Source organism: Danio aesculapii, chromosome 13 (assembly GCF_903798145.1).
Source record: "Danio aesculapii chromosome 13, fDanAes4.1, whole genome shotgun sequence".
Lineage (NCBI taxonomy): Eukaryota > Metazoa > Chordata > Actinopteri > Cypriniformes > Danionidae > Danio > Danio aesculapii.
The window spans coordinates 20,531,212-20,543,260 of NC_079447.1; the positions used below are offsets into that span (position 1 = coordinate 20,531,212).

Genomic DNA, 12,049 nt, shown 5'->3' on the forward strand with positions numbered 1-12,049 from the left:
TCAGTTCAGCCCACCGTTCAGAAAGAGAAAGGCAGAAACTGTTCACTAAAAATATGCCAGGGAAAAAACTGTTAAACACAGAACATTTAATTAAATACTCAGAATCAAAATTACGGGTTTAAAACTTTTTGCTTTCCTCTCTCTCTCATTTACATTTGTGTGATTAAGCTGCTGCATATAAACTTTAGCAAACAAAATATGGAGTATACCGCCCCCTTGAGGTCAATAGGAAAACAAGAAAAAGGCATTATTAAAAGGAGGATTCACTGGACAATATTACGTCTCAAAATTTACAAACCCTCCACTTCTTCTAAACCTGTCAAGGTTTTTTTTTCCTTCTGTTGAACTCAAAATATATTTTGAAGAATTTTGGAAACCGGTAGCAATTAGCTTCCATGGTATTTAATGCATGTCAGTCTGATTACAAGTGTCTTCAAAATATGTTTGTTTGGGAATGGAATGGATTTGACCTTTTTACCTACACCTTTACCTTCCGTGTAGATGAATCTTCTCAGAAGACATCACTTTGTTTGTGAAGCGGGTAATTACGTTTGTTCTCAGTGCACTGGAAGTATTCAATACTGATGCTTTGGATGAATTAATTAGCTTCGTCGTGGTTGAGCTGCCATTAGTCTGCCACATGTTCAGAGGTCATTATAAGCACAATTAGTATGTTTTCCCCCTGAAATGTTCTTGTTTGAACGTTCTGTACTGTTAAAATGCCTGCTTGTACTCTTATGTCACCACCAGACTCTCAGTCTTTGTCTTTTGTAATACTAATTTGCTGTCATTGTATGAGCGGATGTCTCGCCTTCTCGTGAATTAACAAAAGCTCAGAGAGGGTGCCCCAGCATCGGCCGCTGTCTCCCGGGGAAACAGCCCGGGTAAACAAGAGAGAATCTCCGCGCAACCGGCACCGGCGGCGGCAGCAGCGCTCGTGTTGTGATTGCTGGGAAATTGGCGCGCGCAGCACTTTCATCCTCCTCAGAGCAAGACGGTGAGGTTTGCTAAAAATATTAATGCAGAACTCTGTTAACTGACTAAAATATAGAAATGAACTTCACTGTGGCTTAATAAATGTTAATATTTGATTGACGAGCTCAAGGACTGAGAGATGGATAGAAAAGGAAACGTGCGCCGTGCCACTTCGGCTGGCTACCGGTTACCGGACCGACCCAACGGTCCTCTCGCCTCTCAGTCCTCGGTCTCAGTGTTCAGGCATTCCGCGGGCAGAGCACGAAATGGTGAGCCACCGGCGCAAAACGAGGACACTCGAGATCCCGTAAAGCAGGACCAGGTTTGGAGAGAGTTTGTACGCGCGGAGCGATCCGGCGTGAAAGAATGGTAAGAAAGCGAATATTACTCTCTTTCGTAGAAATATAATGCATTTACCGGTTTGTTACTCGCTTTCCCTGGAGTTACGTTGCTAATCTTTTCTTTCAACCTCTTAAATGTGCCATTGTTTGACCCGTTATTTGATACGGGATAGATTGTAGTTGACCAGGCGCCCCCTGGACGGTGTGTGTTACGGTTACTCATCTCCTGTTCTTTACCAACTGTATATACAGCCGTGCTTACTGTACACAAAACCACTGTCAAATGATAAAACCACAACAGTTTCGCTTCTTATTAATAATTCATGTCATAATGTCACTTGGTCATATGAAAAATCATGTTGTAAAATGCTAAATGCCATTTAATCACAGGGAGAAGAACTGGAGTTTCCTGATGAACTTTGACCAGCTGGTAAGAGACCACTGACTCTTTAGCAATCACTCAACTTTGTTGCTGACAGATTTTATTCTGTATTTAGAATTTTAAAAATGATTACAGCTATAATAAATACATATATAAAAGATGTATTTCAAAACATCGTTAAAATGCTATATCAGGACTGCCAATTGATTAAACTCGTTGTGAAATTAAGTATACACTGTTTAAATTACTTAACATGTTTCTTTGCATAATTTGCAATATCCAGCAAAATAAAAAATGAAGCATCAGCTTGAAGGACAACCCACAAACCCTTTATTAAGCGAAATTTTGGTGACTCTCTGAAAAAGGACATTTTTAGACTCTAAGGAGTCCAAAAGTAGTGAATATTAACGAGCTGATATAGGGAGTCCATATATTTAATACATTTATATGTGCAAATGAAAAAAATATCTATTACAGAACAAAACTTTTCTAAATGTACAGTGTACAGTTCTTGCACAGTGTAATAGCAAAGAGCATGTTAACATTTTAGATAATCAAAAAGCATTATTCTGAATATACCATTTATTAAAGCTGTAATTAGTGGCCAAGCACCAAAGGTGTGCAACCACCTTTTAAAATCATTGACATTCCTATTATTATTATTATTATTATTATTATTATTATTATTATTATTATTATTATTATTATTCCGCTGAGATTTGAATGGCAGCCAATAGAACCGTTTGCAGGAAAGTTGTATAATTTGGCACACTGGCAGAGAACAGTCTCAAAATTTTACCACAATAAATTTAAAATCTCTAATCTTCTTTGAATGTCAAAAAAAAAAAAATCTCAAAATTATAGTTTTATATGCTTATGGCTAAATGATCTAAGGTTTTGCCTGCACAGTCTTGGCGCAGCGCCACCTTGTGGTCATGAGATATGAAAAAAGCTCTTTTTGCTTATATCTCATGAACACTTTGGCCAAAATACAAAATTGACAATTACATTGGTTTATTTACATTTAGAGTGACATTCAGAGTTAATTGATATCCAATTTTTTCAATTTTGTGCATCTGCCATTTTAAATGTTGTCTAAAATGATTTATTTTGCTATCATATATTGACATATAGTTAGGACACTAAGCATACATCTTCGACACCATGCATTGAAAGTACTCAAAAAGTTTTGGAGCAGCGCCACCTTGTGGCCAAAACTTATAAAGCTATTTCGAAAAAATGCTTTTGCTACTTTTAACTCATTGTCATGTGGTCTTCATCCATTCCTTGGATATTTCTGAGAACATTGATACCAAATTTCCCATAATTATCCAAACTTTCTGTCCGCCATTTTAATGTGGTTTGAAAAGCTACTTTTTGAACTCCTCCTAGATCATTTATCTGATTTTCACTATATTTGACTAGGTTATAGGTGTAACTGATTTTGTTTACTGCACCAACAAATGCACTTGCATGATGCCAAATTACACCCAAAGCTTTATCTCTACAACACTTAAAGATATTGACAATATATTATACCAGTGTAAAGGCTGATTTATACTTCTGCATCAAGTGTGCTCTGGTGCAGCGATGCGTGGTCGCATAGCCCTCACAGTGGCCGTCGGTGATGCTGTCGCGCACCTCTCAAAAAATGTAACAACACGATGCAAGAACGTGTGGCGCAAGCTCTGTGATTGGTCAGCTTGGTAGCACTGACGAGTGTGGGCAGAGGTGAGAGGCGTGCGAGCTCGATTTAGCGATTGTTTCCATGTGTGAAGTCCGGAATAGGAGCTCTAGATAGAAACTGTTGTTTTGTGTTTACCTTATGAGTAAAATTGTCCGCCTATGTCCGCCGTGCATACATCACGTGCATAAATCCCGCCATGGACATTATATTAAGATGCCTAAAGGTTAAAAAAGCCTATATATCAAAAGAAGAGGGACAAATGAGAACTTTTGTAAAATATAGTAAAACAGCTTGTCAAAAGCTGCGAACATGATTACATACAGGAATTAAGAAAAGAGCGTTCTTTATTTATCAGCTGTTAGTCAGCACCCGCTTTTTTTTCCTGGTCATTGCGCCTTTGCCGTGTGCTGTGTAAATGCAGACGATCGGATACGACTCACTTTTAAAAGATGATGTAAGCAGGTCATCAAAAAAATCGGATACAGTCACAAAATCAGAATTGACCATCAAGATCTGCAGTGTAAATGCAGCCAAAAAGTATAAATGCGAGACTATGCGCATTGCATGCGCCGAGGGTCACACCGATCACTCGACGCAGAAGTATAAACCAGGCTTAATTGTAACTCAAAATTGACCACACCACTTAAATGTGGTTACAGTGCCACCTATGGGTCAAGAGTTATGAACCATTCATTGACCATTATTAATGAAACTTACAAAATAGCTAAAAACATTTCACAGCTTACACTTATTGCAATTAAACTGGACTCAAATTATTACTTGGTTTATGCTGATAAAATAGACACCAATTAGACGCTAAACTTGAGGTGTGTCATCGTCATCTTACACTGAATACATCACATCAAATTAAGAACAGCTCCACCTATTGGTCAAAAGTTATAAACCAATAAATCGTTTATAAATTCATTGTTTTCAGGATGTTCTGATATTTTGAGTAAAATAGAATTCAAAATGTATTCAGAAACTCATTTTTCACTTGGTCCCTTAATTGCTGCTTGCAGCTATATTTGACTTTATCTTCATTATTGAGTGTTTTATTGTTGTAAAAGCTGCATTATTATGCCTGCATGTTGTTTTTGTCCATGTTGCTCTCACAGGGTCATCCACGTACAGAAACTCCTCTCCCCAACTCAGTGTCTTTATATTCAGACCGACTCCCAAACACAAGTAACCAAATGTTCGGCAGCAGCGTGTACACTGAGTTAGGCAATGAAATGGTGCGGCTGGACAATCTGCTAATTCTGACATCCAACCACCGCAAGGCCAAAAGAAATCCAGAGATGCAACCCTGCTGAGGTTTACCAGGCACAGGATGTCTTCAAACTCTCTCTGGTGTATTAGACAGAGACTTCTTCCCTTCTCTAGAGATCTTCCCTTGGGTCATTCTGTTTCTCTCGCCTCTATCTGTTTAAACTCAAGAGTGTTCAGCAGGTTTTTCTGAATATATTTATTTTTCTCTCGACAACCCAAATCCTAGCTGCCAATATATGTATGCATGTGTGTTTTCTGTAAGTTTGGCAGTGTGTTGACAGCTTGTGATTTTTTTTATTAGATTTTATGTTAACATTAATATGCATCTTTCTGTGTACTGTATAATGCTGGTGAAGGCAATCAAGAGGATCCTGTTTTTGGAATAGATTATTTGCATAATATTTTTGTAGATAAACACAGGTACTCAGTATATAAATGCAAATAGTTACAATATTGGTCTCAAACGTTTAAGTCAGAACTTATTTTTCTGTGCGTCGAAAGAGTTACACTCGTAAAAATAAAAAAGGCTCCAAATGTTCGTATCTGCATCTAAAGAATCTTTTGTGCAATAGAAAGGTTCTACACTGGAAAAAAATCAGGGTAATGGTTGACATCTAAATTGTATTACTCAACCCTTTGAAAAATAAATAATTTACCTTTCACAATATTTCCTTCATCATGAGAACAATTTATACAACCTGGTACAAAACATATTTGTCTTGAAGAAAGCCAATTAATATAAATTCTGTTTTTGTTCTAAACAAGAAAATATAGCTTTAATCAAAACATCAATTCCCATAAAATGTTTATTCGTCCAATCAAAAAAATGTAGGATATTTTTTAAATCCATAAAAGTACAAAGCATATTGAGCAGTTTCTGTTTAGCATGCACTTGCCTGTGTGAGTGACCTTAAAAGTTTACATTAGTCAAAACAAATATTTCTTAGTTGAACTCTTAATCCAAAACATTTATACTTAACTGTTTTGAACCTAAAATATATTACTTGAAAAAAAGCATGATAACTGAACTAAAAGAATTTTTTTTTAATTGGATGACGTACTGCTTGATTTTTTTCAGTGTATATGGAACCATCAATGTCAGTAAAGTCCCATTATTTTTAACAGTGTACTGTAGGTTGCAAGATTAAAAGCCTAAACACTAGATGTTTAATTCTTAACAGTTAAGTTTACAAATAGTCCTAGCCAACAGACATTTTATCCATGGAATGTTAGGATTGGAAACAATTTTTTGCCAAGACCTTCTACATTTACATATTTATAATCTTGCCAAATTGTATTACAATAAAGTTTTCTTGTCTTAAACAGCCCTTTCTATCTAACGTCTTTTTTTGGATGTGGTTGCCTGATAACAGTCAGAGATGTTGCTGCTTCAAACTGTTTGAACTTTTATTTATTTATTTGTTTTCAAATTGGCTTAGTCCCTTTATTCATCAGGGGTCGCCACAGCGGTATGAACCGCCAACTTATCCAGCATGTGTTTTACGCTGCGGATGCCCTTCCAGCTGCAACCCAACACTGGGTAACATCCATACACTCTTGCATTCACACTCAAACACTGGCCAATTTGGCTTACCTAATTCACCTAACCCACGCCAACACGAGGAAACATGCATCTCAACACAGAAATGCCAACTGACCCAGCCGGGGCTCAAACCAGCAACCTTCTTGCTGTGAGGCGATCATGCTACCCACTGTGCCACTGTGAAGCCCCTGTTTGAACTTTTATTTATTATTTGATGTGTAATTGTTAAGTATATGTAATTGAGGTCAATTTTCTGAAGGTTTAACTTACATAAAAGGGAGTTGGTTTAGTCTTGCTTATATGAGACCAAATATATTTTAGGTAATATTTGTACAGCCAGGTTATTTCACATGTGTCTCTTTAAAGATAAAAATGCACCCTCTAGTGGGGGAGAAATGCCATCTTAAAGTAATACTTCCATTATTTACTGGAAAAATGTTTAATGCTCAGTTAAAATAGTTTGATTAAAAGTACCCCTACATATAACCCAAATATATGTTGTTATAGCATCTTCCCAACTATGGGTTATTTTAACACAATGCATTGGGTTATTTTGGTTAAATTTTAATTATCCATTCTCATATTACTATTCCTACTAGTACTATACTATTAATTTATAATTATGGCTATGTAAATAATCAACATACTGTTTAAAAAATCCTGAAAATGCTTTATTTCCTATACATTTTAAATTCCATACACTTTTTGTTAAATTAAAACAAGAATCACAAATAATAAAGAAACAGAACAAATATATTTATAATATTTATATATTAAATTACTCACTATTTTCATCAAGTTGATGAAAGTTATAGCTTTCTTTTTTGTGTTGTACACAACAGAGGATATTTTGAAGAAAGCCATTGATTTTCATAAATATTTTTTCTAGATGTCAGCGGTTACCTTTTTCCATCAATGGAAGAAAGAAACTCACCTGGTTTATGAGCAGTAAAGGGTGAGTAAATGGCGGAATTGTCCGTTTTGGGTGAACCTTTAACAGCATCAACAAGTGGACATTTACTTTTTAATGTAGTTGAAGTTGCAGCTACAAGAGGTCGCTGTTTCACTTTTTCATTGAGAAATTCAAAAGGACAAAATGTGACTTAAACCCGTTTAAACCTTTATCCATTCTGCTGGAACAGGACCACATTTTATGAATCAAAACACAGGCTACGCCATAATGGAGGTTCATTTATTTTACAAACACTAAACAAGCACACCATTTTATTTACCTCATTGCGTAGTCCATATGATAGCAAAACAGTTTTTTTTAAATATATACATTTTATAAACTTATCAAAATATATATTTATAAACAGTTTACAACGTACACTACTCTGCAGCACCATGATTGAATAGTGTGGTATTTTCCCACATCCTGTGTTGAATCAACCCTCATTTTGTACTCAGCTCAATTCAGTCAACTACTGTTAATTTGATTACAACATAATCTATATTCATGTGTTTGGTAATTATGAGTAAAACATTAGGAGCGGATAACATTTCTTGATTCTTCAGTGATATGTGGTGGGTGTGTGAGAAACATTGATCCACCAGAGGATATTTGCATTCTCCTGTGAGCCGCCGCTTGTGGGCGAGACAGAGAGAAGTGAGGCTTTATGGGTAGTCTGCTGTTGTCGACTGTAGTGACGGATTCAGCCGATCGGTTCTTTTGAACCGCTCGTTTTAAGGAATCGTCTACCTAAGTGATTCGGGTAGTATTTCACGCCATAACGCAATTGCGTCATAACCTTTACTTTGTTATTTGGACATTAATGAAAAGTTTTATTTTCATGAAGTTTGTTATCACTGGAAAAACGTTGAGAAGGTTTATCTACCAAAGTCCCTTTCTAGATATTCTAGCTAACATGCACATTTCATTTTATGATGTGTTTGAAGTTAATTGTTTCTGTTAATTTATGGGTGACTCTTGTAATTTTATATGAGACAGTTCACATACACAAGGTATAAAGCTGCATAATGTAAGGCTTTTTTAAAACATTAAGGTTTAAAAAATCTAATTAAAAATTATTTTACCAACAATAGCTAATTAAAAAGTAACTGTACAACCGTCTGAATTTTCGGCTCGTCCACATGTAAATGTATGCATTCAGTAAAACCTTTAGATAAAGTTCTGTTAGGCGCATTTTTATTTTATTATTAATGCAATGTGTTCTCGCATTTGAGTTCAAGAATCAAGCGATTTTTGTGAGCCGAATAAACCGACTCTTTCAAAAGATCCGAATCATAAGAACGACTCGCTTACGGATCGGACATCGCTAGTTGATGTCAGAGAAACGAACTCGAGGCTCGAGCATGGGCTCGAGCAACCTGCAGGAACACCGAGGAACCGATCCGCGGGACTGGCGGGACTAATCCACGAGTAACATGGGGAGACTCTTCAGAAAAGCGCACGCGAGTTACTTAAACTAATTAACTTTATCATAAATTAATAATAACATAGATAAAAAAACAACTGGTTCCGTTTGACGTCGCGTTGAGAGAGTGTTGCAGGATTGCGTTGGAGTTTGTGGACTGCAGCAGATGCTCGTCGCTGAACAACAGCAGCGTTGTTTATGAACTGGGGAAGATTTGAAGTCAGGCTCAGCCAGTCCGGAGAGCCCGGGAGAGGGGGAGAGGAGAGGAGACGAGGGGAGGGAGGAGAGAGGCGGGGAGGAGAGGGGCGCCCAGAAAACGCCCTGCTGCTGAATCCTCTCAAAATTAAAACTTTATCGCGCCATTGACGGCACGCTCGAATGATAGGATGGAAGTTTGATCCAGCACACTTGTTTAAAGTAACCACTTCATAGATTGTTTTTGTGACGGGAAGTTGGAGAACTTCAGTTTTCCCCATTGGATTATTTTTTTCGCTTTATTCTGGACAAGACCGGGGTACTTTTTTTGGAGGGCGGCGAGTCGGAGGCTGCCTAGGCCCGCTGCTGCTCGACAACTTGAAAGAAGATCCCGTATCTTTAATGTAAACCAGAAAAGTTGAGCAGATCGCCCTTCGTTGCTCAGACTGGCGCCAGGACGAGACAAAAATGTCGCTAGGAGCGGAGAGAAGGATGGAAAACCGGCTGAGACAACTGGAAGCCATGATCAAAGACCCGCGGTCTGCGATCAACTTGGAAAGTTTGCTGGTAAGTTCACCGTCCTTTTTCATGAATGTTTAATGCGCCTCGAAGATCCGTTGCCTAGTGACACGAGGAAATAAATAGCACGCGAGCAGCCTAACCGCGATGTTGCATTGCAGAAATGAACGTAACTGAGGAAGCTTGTCTCTTTTAGTATGCTCGCTATTTCTGCATAAACATCACCCCACTTCCTACTTCACTGGTCAGTAACTTGTGGATAACCTCCAGTCCCTAACCACCGAGTATTAAACTATTCGCATGCACACTTGCCATATTTGAATAGTTCTGCTGCGTCAAGTTGTGAGTTCATCTGTTGCCTCGCTCCAAATATAGTAATATTGTTGGCCTGCAACATGACAATTTCGTAATTCCCCCTTCCTGCTGTTGATGGGCTGTTTGGTTCTGGAAGTAGACTGTGCTGTTAGCTGGCCTGCAGGTGAGGGGATTGTGAGAGCACGAGTATTCACAGATTAATACAATATTGTGCACTTAATATGATTTATCTCACCTTTTTGTTGACTGGTAGATTCAAGTTCAGTGCCCTCTGTTATGTGTTTGTTTGTGGCACATGTTCAGCTCGACTAAAGTTAGTGCCAAGTGATTATGTCTGCACAGTGAGCTTGTCAGTCGGTTTATTTTTGACCTATCCATAGCTAAAAGTGTTGGCAAAAGTTAGCTAAATCTGATAATCGCCTGTTGGCGATTAGTTTGGTGTTTATAAAAACACACCATAATTGAAGATTATTCTATAAGGTTTCTTTTAGAGGTTTGAAACAATACTTTAATAGAAAATCACAGTTGTGATGCTTGATTGATATTTCTCAATGACACATTTAGAGAGATTTATTTGATATTGAGGGAAGAATGGTCACACATACTTAAAGGAAAACATTCATTCAATATTTATAGTTTACCGGGTTGATTTTTAACATTGATGCTGAAAATTCAACTGACATTACTCAAATAGATGACATGTAAAACATGCAACAGAGAATATAAACATTTTAAACTATTAAAAAAGGATTGCACAGTATTATTGAAAATGTTTAAATACTTTACTGTGTAGAAGAGATGTTTTCACTGTCACCCCACTTATCCAGTTAACCCCTGAAAGTGTTTTCTGAATATAATATATAGCTTGTCAAGATAAAGTAAGGTTTAGACTAGGGATCCACTTTTTTTGCCAGAAAAATTGCAATATTGACATTGCAATATTTTATTTTGCTGCGATTTCTATTGCGATATAAATACAATTTCGGCAGATAACTTGAATAGCTCTATTTGGAATAAATTCATTAACTTTGATTGTAATAACCTTGTAGAGGAGTGAATTAAAGAAATTGCAAGAATAAATAAATAAGATAAAGAGCAAAGATAAAAGTGAAATAAGTAGTCCGATATTCAGGTACAATAATACAATATGATCATTATATTTTGCCCCCGATAATGATAATCACAATATCAGCAATATATCACAAGAAAACCATCCACAATATATCATGATATTTGTAAGTAAAGAGGGAAAAATGCATGAAAAAGTTATAAGATGCATTTCTTTTATTAACAGTACATATATTTCTTAGAATTGCTACATTGATATATGTTGGATCTGCCATTATGAGAAGCGCCACCTCATGCATATTGCTATTATGTCCTGTTCGTATTATTGAATAATCAATTGTAATGTAAAATGTAAACACTGTACATTCTTTGCTGATTGACCATAATAATCCCACATTGCAGATGCTGTGATGTGACTATTGCGAATGCACACATTGCGATATCGATGCTGAAACGATACATTGTACAGCTCTAGTTTAGACGTTTAGAAGTTTATGGCATGGAAAACATCCCACCTGTGAGACGGTGATAGTTAAGGCTGTGGAAACCGCTTACCATTTTTGTTCTGTTGGCAATATTTTAGAGGTCTACCAAACTTTGACAAAATACATGTATATCTGTCAAAGGAGAGCAGTTTTGCCCATTCATTATGATTTGTAAAAAAAACCCACATCTTATTGACTTTAAATTAGGGCTGGGCAAATAATTGAAAAGTAATCTAAATCAACATTCAGAACCTGTAATCGACCTAATATTTCCAGAACGATTATTTTAATTAGTTTCCCTATTGCATGTGCAGTCACGTGACCCTGCCCTGTTAAAGGCTGAGGCGGATTTATATTTATGCGGCCACTTTGCAGCCACATCTGATCTCTGGTCAAGTAGGACGATGGACCATTTCTTGAGCTTCGCTTTGCACTATATTGACAATGATTGGAAGCGGCGCTGAGATACCTTAAGATGGCATATTTCCCATTACATTATAATGATTATTTACATTAAAATATTTGTTTTACGAAGATACAAGAAAAATACTGTTTAAAATATTATTTACAGGATATGCAGGAGTTATTTTAAGTAATTTTATTAGTTTTATTTAAATAAAGGTTATTTTCTACTTTTAATATGAAAAACAATGAAAATAATTTATTTTGTTTCCAAAAGTGCAAGTTATTTATGTATATATTAGGTTTTAGGCAATATGTGTTTTAATTTCAGTTGTTTAACGTTGATATTCAATAAAAAAAAAACATAGATAGTATATAGTGCATGTTTCCTTAAATTTTTTTTAAATCAAATAATTCACCCTTTATTCAGAAATCTCTCACTTGTAATATGTGAGCAACCTGTCAGTGAACTATGAGGGCAAAACAA

At 36.5% G+C, this 12,049-nt stretch overlaps 2 protein-coding genes across 2 annotated transcripts in view; both read left to right on the forward strand.

Moving 5' to 3' along the window:
- Window positions 1-922: 922 nt before the first annotated feature.
- Window positions 923-5,334, forward strand: c13h2orf50 (chromosome 13 C2orf50 homolog). The gene is made up of 3 exons (XM_056471333.1): window positions 923-1,344; window positions 1,707-1,746; window positions 4,504-5,334. The coding sequence occupies exons 1-3, from the start codon at window positions 1,115-1,117 to the stop codon at window positions 4,699-4,701; spliced, it is 468 nt and encodes a 155-aa protein (XP_056327308.1). The 5' UTR covers window positions 923-1,114; the 3' UTR covers window positions 4,702-5,334.
- A 3,539-nt stretch (window positions 5,335-8,873) lies between these two features.
- The window catches only part of rock2a (rho-associated, coiled-coil containing protein kinase 2a), a 76,872-nt gene continuing 73,696 nt past the window's right edge, over window positions 8,874-12,049 (forward strand). The window contains exon 1 of the mRNA XM_056471401.1: window positions 8,874-9,340. Coding sequence (XP_056327376.1) covers window positions 9,242-9,340 — 99 coding nt within the window. The 5' untranslated portion in view covers window positions 8,874-9,241. The remainder of the gene's footprint in view (window positions 9,341-12,049) is intronic.